This window comes from Penicillium verrucosum (assembly GCF_028828655.1).
Source record: "Penicillium verrucosum strain IBT 35672 chromosome Unknown utg000004l_segment0_segment0, whole genome shotgun sequence".
Classification (NCBI taxonomy): domain Eukaryota; kingdom Fungi; phylum Ascomycota; class Eurotiomycetes; order Eurotiales; family Aspergillaceae; genus Penicillium; species Penicillium verrucosum.
In genome coordinates, this window is record NW_026643213.1 from 361,485 (window position 1) to 379,601 (window position 18,117).

General features: G+C 40.9%; 4 protein-coding genes across 4 annotated transcripts; all 4 read right to left on the reverse strand.

Annotated features, from left to right (window-relative positions):
- Nucleotides 1-1,184: 1,184 nt before the first annotated feature.
- N7516_009621 (uncharacterized protein) lies at nucleotides 1,185-2,901 on the reverse strand (the record flags this gene model as incomplete). Its single annotated transcript, XM_057222340.1, has 4 exons — nucleotides 1,185-1,496; nucleotides 1,625-1,821; nucleotides 1,873-1,905; nucleotides 2,859-2,901. The coding sequence occupies 4 exons, from the start codon at nucleotides 2,899-2,901 to the stop codon at nucleotides 1,185-1,187; spliced, it is 585 nt and encodes a 194-aa protein (XP_057069561.1).
- Nucleotides 2,902-5,596: 2,695 nt separating this feature from the next.
- On the reverse strand, nucleotides 5,597-6,055 carry N7516_009622 (uncharacterized protein; the record flags this gene model as incomplete). Its single annotated transcript, XM_057222341.1, has 1 exon — nucleotides 5,597-6,055. The coding sequence occupies one exon, from the start codon at nucleotides 6,053-6,055 to the stop codon at nucleotides 5,597-5,599; it is 459 nt and encodes a 152-aa protein (XP_057069562.1).
- Nucleotides 6,056-6,642: 587 nt separating this feature from the next.
- Nucleotides 6,643-7,152, reverse strand: N7516_009623 (uncharacterized protein; the record flags this gene model as incomplete). The annotated part of the gene is made up of 2 exons (XM_057222342.1): nucleotides 6,643-6,828; nucleotides 6,889-7,152. 2 exons carry the CDS (start codon nucleotides 7,150-7,152, stop codon nucleotides 6,643-6,645), a joined length of 450 nt encoding a protein of 149 aa, XP_057069563.1.
- Nucleotides 7,153-8,945: 1,793 nt separating this feature from the next.
- On the reverse strand, nucleotides 8,946-10,833 carry N7516_009624 (DUF4238 domain-containing protein; the record flags this gene model as incomplete). The annotated part of the gene is made up of 4 exons (XM_057222343.1): nucleotides 8,946-9,013; nucleotides 9,085-9,363; nucleotides 9,419-9,742; nucleotides 9,861-10,833. Coding segments are annotated over 2 exons (975 nt in total). The 3' UTR covers nucleotides 8,946-9,013; nucleotides 9,085-9,363; nucleotides 9,419-9,740.
- Between the last annotated feature and the right edge of the window lie 7,284 nt (nucleotides 10,834-18,117).

An 18,117-nucleotide genomic window follows, 5' to 3' on the forward strand; every position in this document is an offset into this window, starting at 1 on the left:
GCTACTAGTAATAATAGTAGTATAATAACTAGCTAACTTATAATATCTATATTACTACTAGCTCCTTAATATAACTAGTAATTACTAGTTAAATAAAATATTAATCTAAATAATCTAGCTAGTTAGTTAGTTAGAAGTCGAAAATAATTTAAAATAAAGAGGTAATAATAATAAATTCTATATAATTACTAGTAATTACTAGATATTTATAGATAAATTATAGTTCTATAATATAAAGAAGGTATATATATATATATATATATATATATATATATTCCGAGTATATATACTATTTTATATTAATAAAAAGAGAATAATTACTAGTAATACTAGTAATACTAGTAACTTCTAGTATAACTAGTAATTATAAGATATATTAAAAAGATATTAGTATTATAGATACTACTAATTATAGGTAGTAATAACTATACTAATAGTCTAGTACTAACTTTATTTTTTATGATTTTTCTTCTTACTAATAGCTACTAGTAGAATTTTAATTACGCCGTATTCTATAATACCTCGACCTACCTAGTAATAACTAGTAGTAGGTATGAATCTATAATAAACATTATTATATTTCACCTATAATATATAAAACACACCTAATAGCTTTAGTTAATTAGTTATTACTAGTAATAACTAGTATTACAACCTAGAGGGTATAATCCTAATACGGGTACTCTACTAGTAATAGCTAGTAATACCTATAATCTAAAGGGAGCTGTAAGGTAATTTATGTATCAAACCGGCGGGCTGTTAGGTGTCCGATAAAATACGAGCGATAGTTTGTTAGGGACGTTTTACTAGTAGCTCCAAGTTTACTAGTAACTCTAAGTGCGTTACTAGTTAACCACACCTAACAACCTAACAGCTCGCTCGGTCGTAATTTATCTTTATTACCTTCTATTAGTAATTACACCCTACTACTACCCCCCTACTATGACCTACTAGGAGCAACTAGTAAATTACGACCTGACAACCTGACAACCTGACAACCTGACGACTACTGCGCCGCTTTAGAACCTGTGCGGCCATATTGAGGCCTACCAATTGCCTTGGTGAGGGCTAAACCTCCCCCATCTTATTAGCAATCCCGCCCATAATCGTTCCGATCCCCGCGCCCCTGAGCGCGCTTCTGCTCGTCTTCCCTGCGAATACTCGTAACATAATTACGGAACCGATTAGACATCTCTAGCCTGGAAGTGCGCTTTAGTGACAATCGTCCCCAGTGACTCATTGTATTCCGGATCCCTCCCGAACTCCGCCAGCGTGATAGCCGTCTGTAGTGCATTGCGGATATCGCGCCCGTTCAGTTGTGTCTCGTTGGTGGTATCGAGAACCCACTTCTTCGCATCGGGTGTGATCTGGATCTTACCCGCGCGGTCGCACACCAGCTTCCGGAAAAAGCCGTTCCAGACCTTCCGCCCCGTTTCTTCATTGAGAGACTGGTACCCGATTGCGACATGGACACGTGAAATGAAGGCATCATCAATCTGTCCAACACGGTTAGTGGTTAGGAAGAGGAGGCCTTTAAAATATTCCATTCGTCGGAGAAAGGCTGTGAATATATCGTTACTAAATTCCTGTGACGTGATATTTCGGACTGCAAGTTACCTGATACCAATCCGTTTCGGGCGAGGTCTCGATTCTGACGTCGTTGACGAAAAATATCTGCTTCATCAACGAGGAGCACTGCATTCCAGGCTTCCGCGAGATTAAACCATTTCATGAGGTGGCTTTCGACTAGTGTCTCGATTGTGCCGATATCAGCCACTGTGAGCGCGAGGAGCGGCCGGTGCAACCACTCAGAGATAGCCTCTACCCTCCGTTAGCTGGTTCTCCCTATTGGGATATTCATGAATGGCGTACCAACTGTGTAAGTTTTGCCAACACCCGGAGGACCTGGGAGGATCTTGTCAGATGGGTATTAATGACAGGAACAGCTAACGAGGAGTTACCGTGGAGTAATATAATCTGCCCAGAACCCTTTCCCTCTATGAAGTCGGCAGACCAATGCCCGACCTTGCTATTTTGGCGGTTTGAGAGAGCCTGGATAGTCTTCAGCTCGTCTTGTCCAATAACTAGATTTGAAATACTCTCTGTTGAACTCCCAGGCATGCATGCATGTTTGTTTGCTGCAGACTGAGCCTTTTATTTGCTATTTGCTATTTGTTGTTTGCCACAATGAGTAATGTTCAGATGGCTTGCAGGGTATATAAACCCCTGCATAATTAGTTTTAGCAATTAAGAATCTTTCTCCTTCTTTTTCCTACACTCGGTAGTAATCTTACATAGATTGCTCATTACTCTCATTTGACGGCACCGATTCACGAATGTAGTTGAGAGAAAGCAAAACTGAAACGATATTAGTGTCATTTATATGGCAATCGGTAAAGGAGCCTTACTCCATTGTTTTAGATAAAATACTATTTTTCATAGGTATACCAATATTCTTACTTTTTGTTTATAGTAATCCAAAAATTTTATATAGTATACTATTTAAAAAGGGTAAGATAAATATATTAATCATATAAAGTATTTCATATACGAGCGGCGCACACAAATGACCCTGAAAGTCACTTGCAACATCATTTTAGGTGAGCGCAGGCGTATAATACCTTGTTCCCGGACGAGTCGTCCAGGCAGGAAATGTTGGTTGTTGCATACTATTGGCGGGGTACGATTTGCCATGTCATCGCCTCATCCGACGAGTGGTAGCTACAGGAGTCATGGCGAAGCGCCGTATGCACGGGGATAAAGAACTGCGGCGAGGCGTATTTACCGCCCCCTTTCCCCCAAACATCTCACTACACGGGATTATAGCTACCCAGAAGTACTTGATTACTACTCCGTACCTCCACTCTCGATGCGAGGCACGAGGCATACAACACAGCACATACATTATGGCGCATTCCACAGAGACCGTTTCCCCTATGCTAGAGAAACATCACGGACAGAGTCAAGTCAGTCAGTTTCTTGGCCGCTGGCTTCCTGCTCACCCACGCTCCTTTAAAAATAAGAAAAAAAAATGGAAAATGAAAACTGAAAACACGCAGAGGGCCCATAGCTGCTTATTGGTGTCTTCGGGCGAGATGATATAGAGATTGGCGCCTTCGGCTCCTTGGGCTGAAAACCTATCTATCGGGTTTCTCAACTTATACCCACACTTATAGATATAGACAAGGTTATTCAATAATAATGGATACTTGTTCAATTACTCCAACATCGATCTTTAGGGTACCCATTGCTTTATTTCCCCGACTTACCCCAAACCCAAGAGATAGGCTGCGAGTGCGCATAGCGGTCTCCCTCGAATTGAATACCCTGAAGGATAGAGACTTCTTCCTTGGTACAAGAAACCGCCGTTAAGCCCAACTATCTCTTCCACTCATTTCTCAGCTGCGAAAAGACAAACGCAACATGCCGTAGCCTTGGTACTTGAATCGCCCAATGCTGCGAATCGAATTTGCCCTTCTCTTCCTTCAGATCTCGAACGTCTTCATAATAAAGATCCCGGGAATTCGATGCAGAAAAAGGAATTCCTGATTAGTGGACGCGTAAGAGGCATATCCAGGAAGTTTAGTTTTAGCCAAATCCAACCAACTGGAAATACGCTTGTAAACAACGCGACTTCCGCGCCTCTCGTACTTGTGCAGACGACTCTTCGAGATGCAAATCTCGTGCACAACAACATTGGTCATTCCTTGCATTTTACGGCGCCTTGCTTCTTGGAAAGCCCAATATCTGTCCACTGTAACTGAAATTAAGGGCGATAGGCTTTCGCTATACCAATCGAGATGGTTCAGCACTATCTCTCGACATCCTTCATTCATAGGGACGCTTCTGCTCGAACTCGCCAATATGGCATCCATGCGCCTGTTGAAACAAGCCATAGACTCTCTACTCTCAACGCGCCATGCATGAAGGAAGATCTTGTCCTCTCGAGTCATTTTGAAATCGAAGGCGGTATATTGGAATAAAACGAGCTAGTAAAAATCAAAGTAGAGAAAATTATAGAGGAAAGAAGAAGGAGAGGGGGTGATTTCTATTGCAATAGGGGAGTGTCACATTTTAAAGCCCCTCACAATCTCCCTAGGCTTCCCTCCTAGCTCAAAAGCCTCACTCTATCCTCTGGACTTTACTCGGTTGGCTGCCCAAGAATTGCTGGATTCGGATTGGGGTACATCGCCAGCTCATCTTTCTGCACTTGTCAATGCCCAACATATCTACCAATCACATGAGGGACAAGGGTGTCTCGGTTGTTTTCTCATGCAGTGGCCGTATGATGCACGGTACCGTCTGAAAATTTTCACAAAAGCTTTTCTTAACAACTACACCTCAGCGCGAACTTTAACGAACCGCACCTACGTGATGTTTCTCAAACAGGAAAGCAATTTGATGCAGGTTGATTTTGCGAGCACAAATAGGTTGCAGGGTGTGGGCCCCAAGGCAGATTTGGAGCCCCATGGCGACGGATCTGCAGGTCGGCGCAGTAGCAGGCCAAGGGCAAAATAGCCTTATCTCGTGCGTAGTAGTGGGAGCTAAAGGGAAACGAGGCTAGGCGAGTCAAGGCAGCGCATATTACGGTCGAGGCATTGCAGAAACTTGACAAATCAGTCGCGCCAGGTCGGTAACCCGGGCCAATGGTAAAATTGCCTCATTAGGCATACAAGCATAGAAGCGTGGAAAAGAAATATGGGATGTCTCATATATTACCATTTTGTCTCATAGAGCCGCATCCGTAACAAACTTACATGAATAATCCGATATGGTGTAATCTAGGGGAACAGCGGAAAGCCCATGGTTGTACGTGGTGTTGTGGGAGATAATCGTGGTCATTCCGTATAGGCAGTTTTATAGATCTAAGTAGGACTAGTGCTATGTCTCACTAGGTTTAGCGCATGATTATCCTGATCTTGCTATATGTCTATTATAAGCACGGCGGCTTTACTATAGGCGATAATCAATTGATTCCCAAACTTAGACTTTCACTATATGCCTACTTTACTCACAAGCCTCCAATGATGGGCAAGACAGCAGCGGAGAGCATCTCAATATTACCAAAATCGTTCTTCACAGTCATCTCCGGCACCTCAGGCTGTATCTGGGGTATCATCATCACACGAGGCATCTAGCCAATTCGCGCATAGACAAAGCTGAATACTACATTACATCTGCTATGGCTTCGGTTGCTGTTCGTTTGGGAGTCAGACCCCTTAGACACCATAGCCAAAGCAGCGCACCTAGTTGTTTACTGAGGCATTAGGACAAATTTGAAATCGAGCGCCTCCCTTGCCAACTCGAGCGGCCTCGGACATCAGCGTGCTGCTGTCAGGCAGCGGCTATGTATGGCACAAGTCGCCCGTTGCATTTGCTACCTCCCACCTCTCCATACAACTACATATATCATCCTTCCATCTCTACCTTGCCAAATGTACACTATATGATACCAATAGTTTCATCGTCTATATGGGGCACCATAACGCGACTGGACTCCTCGGTTTGTACTCAAACCCCCCTTAGGGAAAATCTTCTCCAACTCTCGAATAGCGCCGCGAACGCCGGGCGTCATACGATAATCCAGCTTTTCACGCTAGTTTGCAGCCGCGTCATCCATGTCTTCATCGGAATTCTCCTCATCATGTTGCCAGTCGAACCCAAGCGCGATGATGGTAGGTCGTGCGGGATACGGCTTGATATGTAGGTTCAGTGCCTCGGGATGTCTTCGAGCTGCACTGGCGCAGATATTTTGCACCATCCCCAAGCCACCGATAAGCACAAGGAACCATGTATTCTCTTTCAGCCCTGACAACATGATGAGAAGAAACGTCCACAGCAGAACAAGGCCTCCTAGCAGCCAGGGTGTCTCGCTTAGTGATTCTGACGTCGCTGTCGCCATTTTCTCCAAATCAACTGCGCCATCTTTACCAGTGAGCACCATAGCATGTCGATGACCGTTACCACGCAGTAGGCATACAGTCTTGGTTTTGGTTTTTCTTTGAACCGATCTGTCGACTTCAGCCGCGGCCCCGCCCATTTCTCGAGGTCCCATTGCCGTAGACTACCCGTGAGCAGGGCAAAAATGGTGCCGCAAGCTATAAGAAGAAAAATAGCCCAATTTCCGAAAAATATCCATGGTACAATCGATATTATAAGCTGGGCCATAATCACTAGCTACCCTATAACTCATGGGTGATCAATTTTGGGGTTTCTAGGCCCCTGTTGGAGCTCAAAGATATGATAAATAGTTGACTATCTCTAAGAGTACCGCGATGAAAACCTTCACAGATTTTCCTTTCCTCTTAATCAGAAGAGACCATTGTACCTTTTGCATTTGTGGAGAAGACCACAAGGTACAAGGAGCTGTATATCGTAGTTCGCTTTATCGAAGAGAAGAAAGCCAAAGAGACTGACAAGCAAAGGAATGAAACAGACCTAATGATATTCCTTCCCTCTTGGATGATATGTGGATTAGTCAGGTTATTCAGAACAACTATAATCAACAGGGACCCCCGGACGAATCCGTGTATTGATCTTGATTATATTGAGCTTCCTTGACTCTAAGTATCACAAACTAGAACTATGCAAGCCTTGTTTTCATTTATTACCCTAAGGTCATAGGTGACGCAGTCTCGCCAGCTAAAAGATCTCCCGAAGCAAGGCCTTGAGAAATCCATCCTTCTTAGCAGCCGATTTTGGGAATATCTTTCCAGTCTCAATCGTGTACTTCCTGAGTGCGTTTTGACTAGCAAAGTGTTTGACTTCCTTTCCTGTGCGACGGGAGTCGACCAAGTCGACCAGATTCACGTGTACCTTTGCAAGAGCCTGGCAAATTCAGCATGAGAAGAGACTAGAGCTAGAGAGCCTTCGGGGTATAAATCGTACTTTTCGACATTGTTTGATACTTTGAATTGAATTTTGAATCTTCAATTCAAGACATAGGGCCTGCCAATTCTCCAATTTTGTCGCATCGGTGCCAAAGTGAATAGCAAATTCGGATTCCAGGAATTTCGAAAGTTCACTTCGATATTTCCTTGAACCTCTCTTCCAATTCATTTCACGTGATAGATGGTTGAACTCATCTATTGCAGGTGTTTTGGTTTGCACTCCGAAGTCAGAGTGACGAGAAATGTGATTTGGGGTCTCCATGTGGAGGTTGCCTACTTTAAAGTGTGTAGGCACAATAGGGGAAGAAAAGAGTATGCAATACCAGCTCAACAAAATAGAATGAGAATAGTAAAATCACAGTTCACAGCTCCAAGTCATCAAGCAAGAATCATCTGTGTTTATCATATTCTGGGAAACAGGCAGACCTTGCCCCCGGGTTACGCCTCGCTATTCATAGCTCGTGCCTGTGGGCCAACCTAACAAGGGTCTACAGCGAGCTAAGACAGCCACAAGTATCGACGGTATCGATGATTACAGTGAGTACTGAAATTATCATAGGCTGATCAGTCTATGAGACTGGCAAATGCGATCATCGAGAAAGAACATGCAACCAGCGGCTCTCGATGTGTATGAGCTTCAGTTCAATGCTAGGACTTGATCTATTGAGCGAGGCTTTGGGCTTTGTGACAGGGCAAAAAGAACAACCTTGCCACTTTGCGAATCTCCATAGGAATCAATGTTCAAGGCTTTTTTTACAACACACTTTGCTGCCTGACTACCTCACTTGGAACCGGCAGAAGTTCTAGATTCATGTATCACTGTTACCATGACCTTGGTAAACATGGTGGCTACGTTCAAGCAAGACGAGATAATCGATGTCGATTCTTTTATACAAGTGCACCCATATCTGCTTTGAATGGGGGTTCACCCGCCCCCAATTCCAAACTTGAAGTTATTCGGTTCTATCCAAGTCGGTAAGCAGGGCGCATAAGCTCTGGGGTATGGGTTTTTAGGCAGCAACAGGATTCATGAGACCTTCATGAACTCTCAAAAAAGTCTTCCTATATCTATAAATGGTATATTAGTATGAAGGGTGAAAAAGTCGGGGCATAATTTCGAAGGCTTTACGGAGGATACAGATCATGTTAAACCTGTTAAAACTCCATGAGGTGGTCTAGATCGAGATTCTACTCCGTGCATTGAACTTGAACCTCCATGGGGCTTCGTCCTGTTCAGAAGAATACTGCGACTAGGCGCAGCTGCGTTTCTGCCTTGTCCCCACAGTGGTGTATCCGTGGCGCGGCGCAGTATTCTAAGCGCCCAAAATTTGTCTGAGCAAATGAAAATCGAGCAAAGGAAAATGAGGGAATTCTTTCAAATGACAACGCATCATAACGTGCTGCGCAACCGAAATGCTGTGGTAAATACAAGATCTGCGACAGCTATTACCCCTCGTAATCTATCGTATGTACATACTATGTACTATGTGTATCGGATGGACTAGCTCGCAACTGAATGATCTTACCGAGTAGCAAAAAGACAGCTCTCGAAGCAACATAATACAACAGATATTTAACCATCTACGTAAAATGGGTTGTGAAACATAGAGTAAGGAGACCACGCATGAGACCTAGGAAAAGTCTCCAGAAACGACTTCTTCGATAATTGCTAACCTTTTTAGAGTCCTATGTAGCACTTTGAAACCTCAACAAAAAGCTCCTGCAGGCCTTCCGAACTTATATTCTGTGCTCAGTCCCCATTATCGAGGTCACGCCGCCGGGAATCTGATGAGAGCTCTACCTTCCAAGGTTAGTATCGCGTGCCTGGTGTTGTTAGTTCCCAAATCATTGATACGGCATAATCTTAAACAATGATCCAACCTTTGGAAAGCCATCGTGAGATTTGTAGGACAAAACTACGTTGCATTTATCTCCTAAGTCAGGTAGGTGGTGCGAAACCCATGGATACCCCGTTAAAATATTTTGCTCAACCAAATTGAATCTCAGGGGAGTCAAACAGTTTCATGAAACAATCCATTTCATTTACCGATCAAGTTACACTATAGCTTTGTAGTACATGGCTTTCACGAGATTCGTTCGCTGGCTAGGGAATAACGCTATGTCTGATTCATGATTAGTTCGGGCCTCGTACACTATATTGAAATGAAAGTTGGTCGGGCAAACCAACACTCACATCTGGGGAAATCATCCTCTGGGCCTTCGAGTTCAAGATCGATAATCTGCTTGGTGAAGTCTTGGTCATCAAACTTGTTCATGTTTCGTGAGATTTTCAGATACAGCCATAACCTTTCAGGAGGAAATTCCATGAAGAAACCACGTAAATTACTGCGAACCTCAAGTTTTGCTTCACTAGAGAGGCTTGAAGTTTTCAGCGCCCGGTCAAGTTTAGTCCTCAATATCATCATGAGACCGGCTTGGTGGGTATCGCTCCAAAAAGCTCTTTCGCTCGCTTCTGTAGCTCAAGATGTCAATACATATATATTTGTAACAGAATATTTCTGACTCACCTGGATTCATCAGCGAATAAGCTTGGGGTAGCATTTCCGTACGCTTCTCATGTAGAAGTTTATATGCAACTGTGTACGTCACAAATGAGGACATGAACATGCGTGGAGGTGAAGAAACACCGCAAGGCGCATTCATTCTGCAACTGACAGAGCTTCCGAGATCACGGGCGATTTTCTCAAGCGCTATCAAGTGTAGATGACGGATGTGACGTGGATCAAGAACAGCTTTCATGCCAGTCGTCTCCGATTTGAAATATTGTTCTAAGCTTGATTTCAGTGATCCTTGAGAGTGATAGATGATTGATGAGGTGGTATGGGCTTCTTCTAGAAAGATGTTGTTTATGCTTGTCGTATGGTGGCGCGAGAGATTGAAACATTGAAACAGAAGTTTTTATCAGTCTCACGAAAGCAGGTTGGTGAAGTAATCTCCGATGCCGTATACATAGGGCGACATGGTCGAACGGGAAGATCGTGTAGTATTGATCCTGCTTTGGATTGAGATGTTGAGATTGAACTGCCATTGCAAGTCGATTTCGCGCCCCCCTGAGCCAATCTTGCGATTGACCTTCTGACTGAAGAAGATGACTTCGTAAGATAATGATGAGCCGTGGAGATATCGGGGCAAAATTGTGGTACTCGGTATAAAAGTTGGCATCGGCCTTTTGGGTAATCACGTTATATCTCGTTGTTGACGGGCCTTCAAAAATGGAGTACGCATTTTGAGTCAGCAGAAATTCATCCCCTGGATTGGTCGGTTCACAGAACGCTATGAAGCTCCAAGTTAGATGTATTTGCATCATCAGAGCATCGTCAGGGTAGATTTGCGCTTTGAGGGTGTCAATCCAGTCCCTCGCGGGGTCCATATCAAGATCCAAGAACCGACGCAGGTTATCAAACCACACGTCACGCGGTCTCGTAAACCCCTTTGACTGCATATAACTTAACAATCTTTTCCGGTCATCCGCCTCGTATTGGTCAATCTGGTTATGGTTGTATCGGTCAAACATTCCCGAGTTTCGATATTTCATTAGAAAAAGAAACTTCCGGAGCCTATCAAGCTCAATCCGGTCCATTTCAAGGTCCAGGCCTTGAGAGAACAGGTTGCATGCACGACGGATGATCTCGCTCGTTTGAGACTCAAGAAGTGAAAGCTTCTTCTCGAGATGATAAGGATTTTCTTCGAAACCAGTATCACGATACAAGTCCACGAGGGAAAATTCGGTTGAGACAGGTCGCTGACTGAGGACGCATCTTTCAAGATCAATCTTGTTCACAAGAAAATCACGGCCACGATATTTATTTCTTTTCGTCGTACCAGCTTCCGCAGCTGGCAATGCTGGTGGTTGATTCTCCGGTACAAATTTTCTTAAGATAAACCGTGGGATAAAGTGATGGTTCTGCTTTGATGGCTTCATCTTGGTGGTAGATTGGGTTCTTTCCCTTCTTCTGGATTGATGCAATGGGAATATCGTTTCTTCTATATATGGTCAAACTATGAGAATGTTGGTCCGACATGTCAGCCTTGTGTATCTTGATCGAATTCTGCTCAGTTCAGAATCCACATCTTCGGGCGGTTATTGATTGGACCATGTGTGTTGCGCAGGACTGCCACCAACAACTAGCGCCCATCCAACACAAAAACGAGACCAAATAGGGCGTTATTGTAGAAGAAAATCCCTGCATTTACCAATCGATAACCCCATCTCATGAATAATACACACAGCCCTGTATCATAAGCTGGTACGAGTAGTGATGTTGGTGGGGCCGAGCGCGTGATGACAAGGAATATGGAGCCCACTGGTCCGGATCAATAGCAAAAATGTCTCTTCTGCAAAATTTCAGTAGGGCGATGAAATAAAAAGGAAAGGATGCTGGTTGAAGGAAGGAGCTAAACGAGGGACTTCATACAAAGCCCGCGCACGGGAACGCACACGGACAAAGAGCGCTAACCCTAATGTAGTCAATAGCGTAAGTTCCGAATATCTAATATCCGATATGGTGTAAGCCAAGGTCACAACGGAAAGTCTACGATTATGCGTGAATTTGCGGGGTAGAATCGTGGCGTTTCCGTATAGTATAATAATCAGCCTGGGGCTTCACGTCACTTAGGCAGAGTGAGTGTAGGCTTAGACTAAATTATGGCGCGACATTACTCAGCGTGGAGAGACAGTATGTTTGGGCCAACGAACAGGGGGCCGTAGCCCCCAGCGGCACAGAGCTCATCAACTTTGGAGCGGGTACAATAAACGGTCCAGGGTTGCGCAAAAAAGACACAAGGTGATTTCGTTCCAGAATCTAAAGAAAGGACGAGAACAAAAGCAAAGATAAACAAAACTCCGCTCAAAATAAAGCAATACGTGTCGCTCGTACGGTAACGTAACCTCTTCTAATCCTCCTCAAAACCTCTTAAGCCGGCACAACTATCATGCTTAGACAGCAATATCCTCAACTAGATCAAGAAGGCATTTCTATAGCTTCTTATAACCTCCTTCCTAAGACAGAACACGGCGACTTCATTAATATCCTAAGATACTATTTCATACACATCATAATAAAGCACATCCCAGATATAGAGTTTATCGCCAGATTGGAAGATCATTATAGAGGCATCGTCATCCTCTAACATCGGTCGTCCTAGAGTAAGACCATAGCCTCGAGCAATCTTTTAACCCGCGGAATTAACACCATCCCACTCGTATTCAAAACTAGGGCTCCCGGGACGTACCGTCCAGCCCGGGGGAACGATAAACTATGCTTATAAGTGACTCAACTTGAGCTAGTAGAATTTCTTCTTACTAGTAGCACGAGAGGGCCTTCGCTAGTAGACTTAGTAGGCGAACGAGCGGGCAAGGTAGATATAGGAGGTAACGGAGGCTAAGGAAACATAAGCGGCGTGACTTAGATTAGTGACATATAGAAAACTCACAGGTGATCGAGTAACGCTACTAAGCTAAGGCGTGATAATCGTGGCAGAATAGCTATTACAACGTATAAAAAAGTATTATTAAGATAAGTTCGTTAATCTAAATACCTAAGCTTCAATAGGTAGCGGAGATCCGAGATCGACGGGGAAGTAGATCCGGGGGAAAATCATCTACCCACGTGATCCCGCCGCCTAGCCTCTAAGGTTCCAGATACTAGTTAGTGATAGAAATCTATCTATATTACAATATATTATACAACTAGCAGATATTAACAACTCTATCTAACATAAATAACAAAAACCCGCTATTTCAACAATTTGAGCGGTACTAATGACTAACCATATTAATAGTATACCGAGTACTCGAAATCATATGATCTACTATACATAGTATAATACCATATAAAATTCATATATTCGATCTTAGACTTTGACAGTTAGTTATAGTGACCTACCTAGGTATACAGACACCACCGCCGAGCATTCTAAGATTCGCTTGCTCCAATATTATCCCTTCTTTATATATACTTATAGTACACCTAAGTTCTAGCTAGCCAATTGGCCGCACGCAGTATACGTCTCAGGCACCGCACATATACAATCCCTACAAACCTCTCGGAAGCTCACCTCAGGACAGGTCCGTCCACGGGTAGTCCCAGACTTACTAAGTAAGAGTTAGAAACCTCAGGGCTCGAGTTCTCCATCCAGATAGGTAGTTTTATTACGATGGAAGGACTAGTATATAGTACATATACATTCACAACCACCTTGCCTATTTAGCTATTCTCAACATACTCCTAAGACCTTGTTAGCTCCAGCAACTTTATCTTCCCCGGGTTCCAGGAACTATGTCTTTCATAGTCATTTACTATATAGCAGGATTTGGGGTGTTAACACTTTGGCGTAGTGACTTACTAAGTGTTTTGGGAGTGGTCAGCTCGCTTACCGATTACATTAACTAGTTATATGTATGTAACTAGTTAGTCATACCTACGGTGACACCGCAAATTTCCCTTTCCCTCCCCTCACGTCTCCATCTCATTCTCGATCGCCGATATGAGTGACATTGTCGATTTTATTTCTCCAAATGCCCCAGACCTACCTAGTAAAGAGCAAGTTAGATTGCTTTGCACTAAACAAGGTCGGAGGGACAACCATTTCATCCACGTCCACAATGGCGAAAAGCTTTTTATCAAATATAAGGTCCCTTATTGCGAATAGAAAAATCAACAATTTTTATTTAATCGGATTAGGGCAAGCGCCGCTATTCGTATTCCTGAAATTTATACCGTATTCGGTATATCAGATAGACTATATCTAATTATAGAATTCATTCAAACCGACTATATTGCGTCCGATATACAGAGAGCAAGAGCTATTTCTGATCTTATTTCTATCGAGGTTGTTGGGATCATATCACATGACCTTGTTTGTCAGAACTGTCACATGTCAATAACCAGATAGTCTCCTCTCCTCTCTCTTCTTCTTTTCCCCTTCTCATCATCCAGAGATCGTCAACCATCAGCAGTTAGCCTCAATACTATTGCATTGCTGATCTCATCTCTTCTCCTGACTCGCTGTTAGGTTATGAGCCTTCGCTCGTTCCGAGCGCCGCTTTTTCATCGATTTTCGAAGCTGGGGTAGCTGGCCCTTTATGGGCTCGGCTACCCCCGGCACCCGGTACCCCGGCGTTCTAGAATCCTATACCTCCGATTTTCCCACGAGCTTAGGGGAAGAGTACTAACTACGCGTACGATCGCGTATTTCAAACTTTTTCGACGGTTTTACCTCTTTCGGCACCGTCTATAATAATTTTTTTTTCGACGCGACCGGAAGAAGTTCGGAACGCGTAATCATTCTTTTCTCGAGACCTACGGCAACGGATATTCGACGCAATACTAATAAGTCGTCACGTTACGTTCAACGTAATCATTATTCTCGATATACAACAACGGTTTTTTAGGACAACAATAACTACAAAGCTAAGGCTAGGGCTAAATATAAACTATGTAAGTTATAAGAGCTAGTGCTAGTGCTAGGTAGGTACCTAAAGCGAGAGCTAGAGCAAGTTGCTAGAGCTAGAGCTAGGTCAGAGCTATATTTGAGCGAGAACCTATTATACTAGAGCTAGTTGCCGCCTAGTATTAGTGCTTTTTACTAGAGCGAGTGCCGCCTAGTGTTATTACTAGTGCTTATGCTATTGCTAGTGCTTGTTTGTTAGTTCGATTCGATATTCAATAAAAGGGGTTTTTTTTCTGAAGGATTAAGGGGGTGCATTGGAAGTGCATTTGGAGTTCTACATTTAGAGTCAGTTCTAAGGGGGTGTGTTGGGATCATATCACATGACCTTGTTTGTCAGAACTATCATATATCAATAACTAGATAGTCTCCTCTCCTCTCTCTTCTTCTTTTCCCCTTCTCATCATCTAGAGATCGTCAACCATCAGCAGTTAGCCTCAATACCATTGCATTGCTGATCTCATCTCTTCTCCTGACTCGCTGTCAGAGGTCCCCCTTAATATAACACCAGGTCCCGTCGGCGGGGGGTATATCCATATGAGAATCTTTTGGGATAATCAGATATCGGATATTACCTACCCTTCTATCCAGGACCTAGAGGGTCATCTTAATCGTGTTTGTATCCCAAGCTTTAAGACTAAATAGTTTTAGAACTAATGAGCAATCTATGTAAGATTACTACTAAGAGGGAAAAAGTAGAAGAAAGATTCTTAATTGCTAAAACTAATTATGCAGGGGTTTATATACCCTACAAACCATCTGAATATAAACAACAAATAGCAAACAAAAGAAGGCTCAGTCTATATTAAACAATCAAGTATATATGCCTAAGGGTTCAATACACCCCCTAGACTAAGTATTAAAAATAAATCATAAAAATCAATCTAGTTTATATAGTAAAATCATATATAAAATCAATAATTTCTAAGTATTAAATTCTATTAATTTATTGTTATTTCCTTCTTAATTTTCTTCGTAACTAGTTGCTCTCTTAATCTTTTAAAATTAACCTTCGGTAAGGCCTTTATTAATATATTAGCTAGATTTAACTTTAAATTAATAACTCTAATATTAATCTATTTAGCCTTCTAGGTATACTTTACGAAGTAGTATTTTATATCTAACTACTTAGTACTCTTTTTAAAAGTATTATTCTTTAAGATTATAATTATATTATCGCTATTAATATAGATTAGGATTTAAACTTTATCTTTAACTTTAAGATTTAGCTATTAAAGGATTTTAACTAGATATAATACTTCCTATACCGTACTATCTAATATAATATACTCTATAATAGTACTTCCGGTAGTAATAATATCTTACTTCTAAGAGCTCTATAAAACCGGTACTCTAATATAATAGAAAATATAGGCCTTAATTAATTTACTATCTTTATAATTATTATATAAAGAATTAATATAGCTAATTAAACTATCTTCTTTAATTATTAATTTAACTTTATAATCTAAAGCGCCTTTTAGATAGCGTAAAAGCTAAAATAAAGCTTCTAAATCTTACTTCCTTAGATTAGTAATTCTTTTTTATAATCGATTTATAGTAAAGGCTATATTTAGCCTAGTTCTTATAGTTAACTAGCTAACCTTACTAACGTCCTCTCTCTATATAGATTTCTCTTATATTATAATTTATTAATTATTATTAATATCTATCTTAATAATTAATCTTATTATCGAACTATTTATTATTAATCTTAAACTACTTATCGTTAATTTTTTTATTAAAAAAGGTAGTTAATAGGACGCTTTTATTAATAAGTACGTTAAGCTAACCCTATCTATACTTACTATTTATAAGAGGTCTTTAAAATAAATAGCTTAGTCTATCTAGATACTATAATCCGATCTAGTAAGACTATAACCTAAAAATCTAGTAGGCTCTCCGATTATCTTAATCTTAAAAGTAATCGATTATTTTAATTATTTAATATCTTTCTTTAATACTATAATATAGAGGGTATTATTAATATATAATAGAAGCTATATACTCTTCCTTTTATACTAAAAAATATATCTTTTATTAGATAGTTATTTAAATCTAAGACTCTCTAATTACTATTTAATTATTTTATACTATAGATAAGCTAATTAATATAAATTATATATTATCTAGTTAATTATATAAATTTTACCTAGTATCTTATACCCTATAGGTAATCTTATAAAGACGTATCTCTTATTAATTAAGATATTAAGATAGGTAGTTATATAGTTAATCTATTCTTAAAATAAATTCCGAATTATTACTATAGAAAGGAATAGTTGTTAGAGCCTCTGGTCATGTGACCTGTATGGCTGCCTGTTTTGTCAGGCTAGTGGTTGATGTTTGTATGTTTGCATGTTCGCCCCACTCTATGTCTCCATATCTATATCTCTCTCTGTAGTTCTCTCTCTCTTCTCTTTTCTACCTAGTTCTCTAGTTTCTAGTATCAATACAATTGTCTACCTAACTGCCTATTCTCGATCCGCTAATAGGTTCTGAGCCCTTTGTTCTTCTTACTAAGACTCTATTAGTTCTCGAAGTAGTGAGACTAGTATCTTTAGTGACGTTATTTATACGATAATATTACGTGATTTGTAGAGTTTTTACGGACCTACTTTTACCCTATATATTTTACTCGCGATTATTCGCTAGTAGTAACCTTATTTATCTTATTTGTCTCGCTCGCGATTTATCCGCTTAAAGCGACCTACTTTATTCTTTATTTTGCTTATAATTATTCGCTCGGAGTAACCTATTTTATTCTTCGAAAACCTTATTTTTCTCGCTCGCGATTATCCGCTAGAAGCGACTACCGACGTCTTCGAAACCTCTTTATTTCGCTTACGATTATTCGCTAGTAGCGACCCTCTATATTCTTTATCTTACTCGCGATTATTCGCTAGAAGTAATCCTATTTATTCTACTCGCGACTATTCGCTTAAAGCAACCTAATTTATCGAAATAACTAGCGAGTTAAACTCTAGTTTACGGGATAGAAGCTCCCGATAGCTACCCGAACCGGACCCTACCCGATCTATCTAACCGACTCTAGGACTTCCTATTACCTAAAGAACTCGCTTAAAAGTAGTTACTAATATATAATACCCGAAGATATATATTTTAAAGGTTAATAGATTAAACTTTATACGCTAGAAGCGTAAAATTACGAATAGTTTACGGATAATTCGAATCGAGAACGTAGTGAATTTTAATATTCCGAAGCCGGCGGAAGACGACCCGATATATAATATCTAGTTCTATTAGTCGGTATCTATTCTTAGCTAGATTTCCTCGAGGATTAATAATAAGATTACTATAACTCTTAAAGGCTCGATTTAATAATTCCTAGAATACGCCGACGATTTAATAAAGAAAATTACCTAGATTATAAGCGGTAATAATAAAGTTATAAATATTAGTTTAGAAGCTTTAAAATTCGCTAAGTTAAAATATAATAACTTCTCTATAGTAAAGGATTACGTTATAATATATTAGAGTTAGTTTAATATTCTCGGACGTTACGGAGTAGCGCTATACCCTTTTATAGCACTCTACGTTATTCTTAACGCGCTTCGTAGCGAGCTCCCGAGCGTAAACTTTACTCTCGATACTTTAAAACGTTAAGTTCCTACGGAAATTATAATAGATAACTTTAGTAAATATTATAAAGAACTCGCGATTAAAGCGAACTCGATTATAAAAGCGGACGAAACGATTTCGACGGCTAAGATATCTCGATCTTATAGTTCTTCTT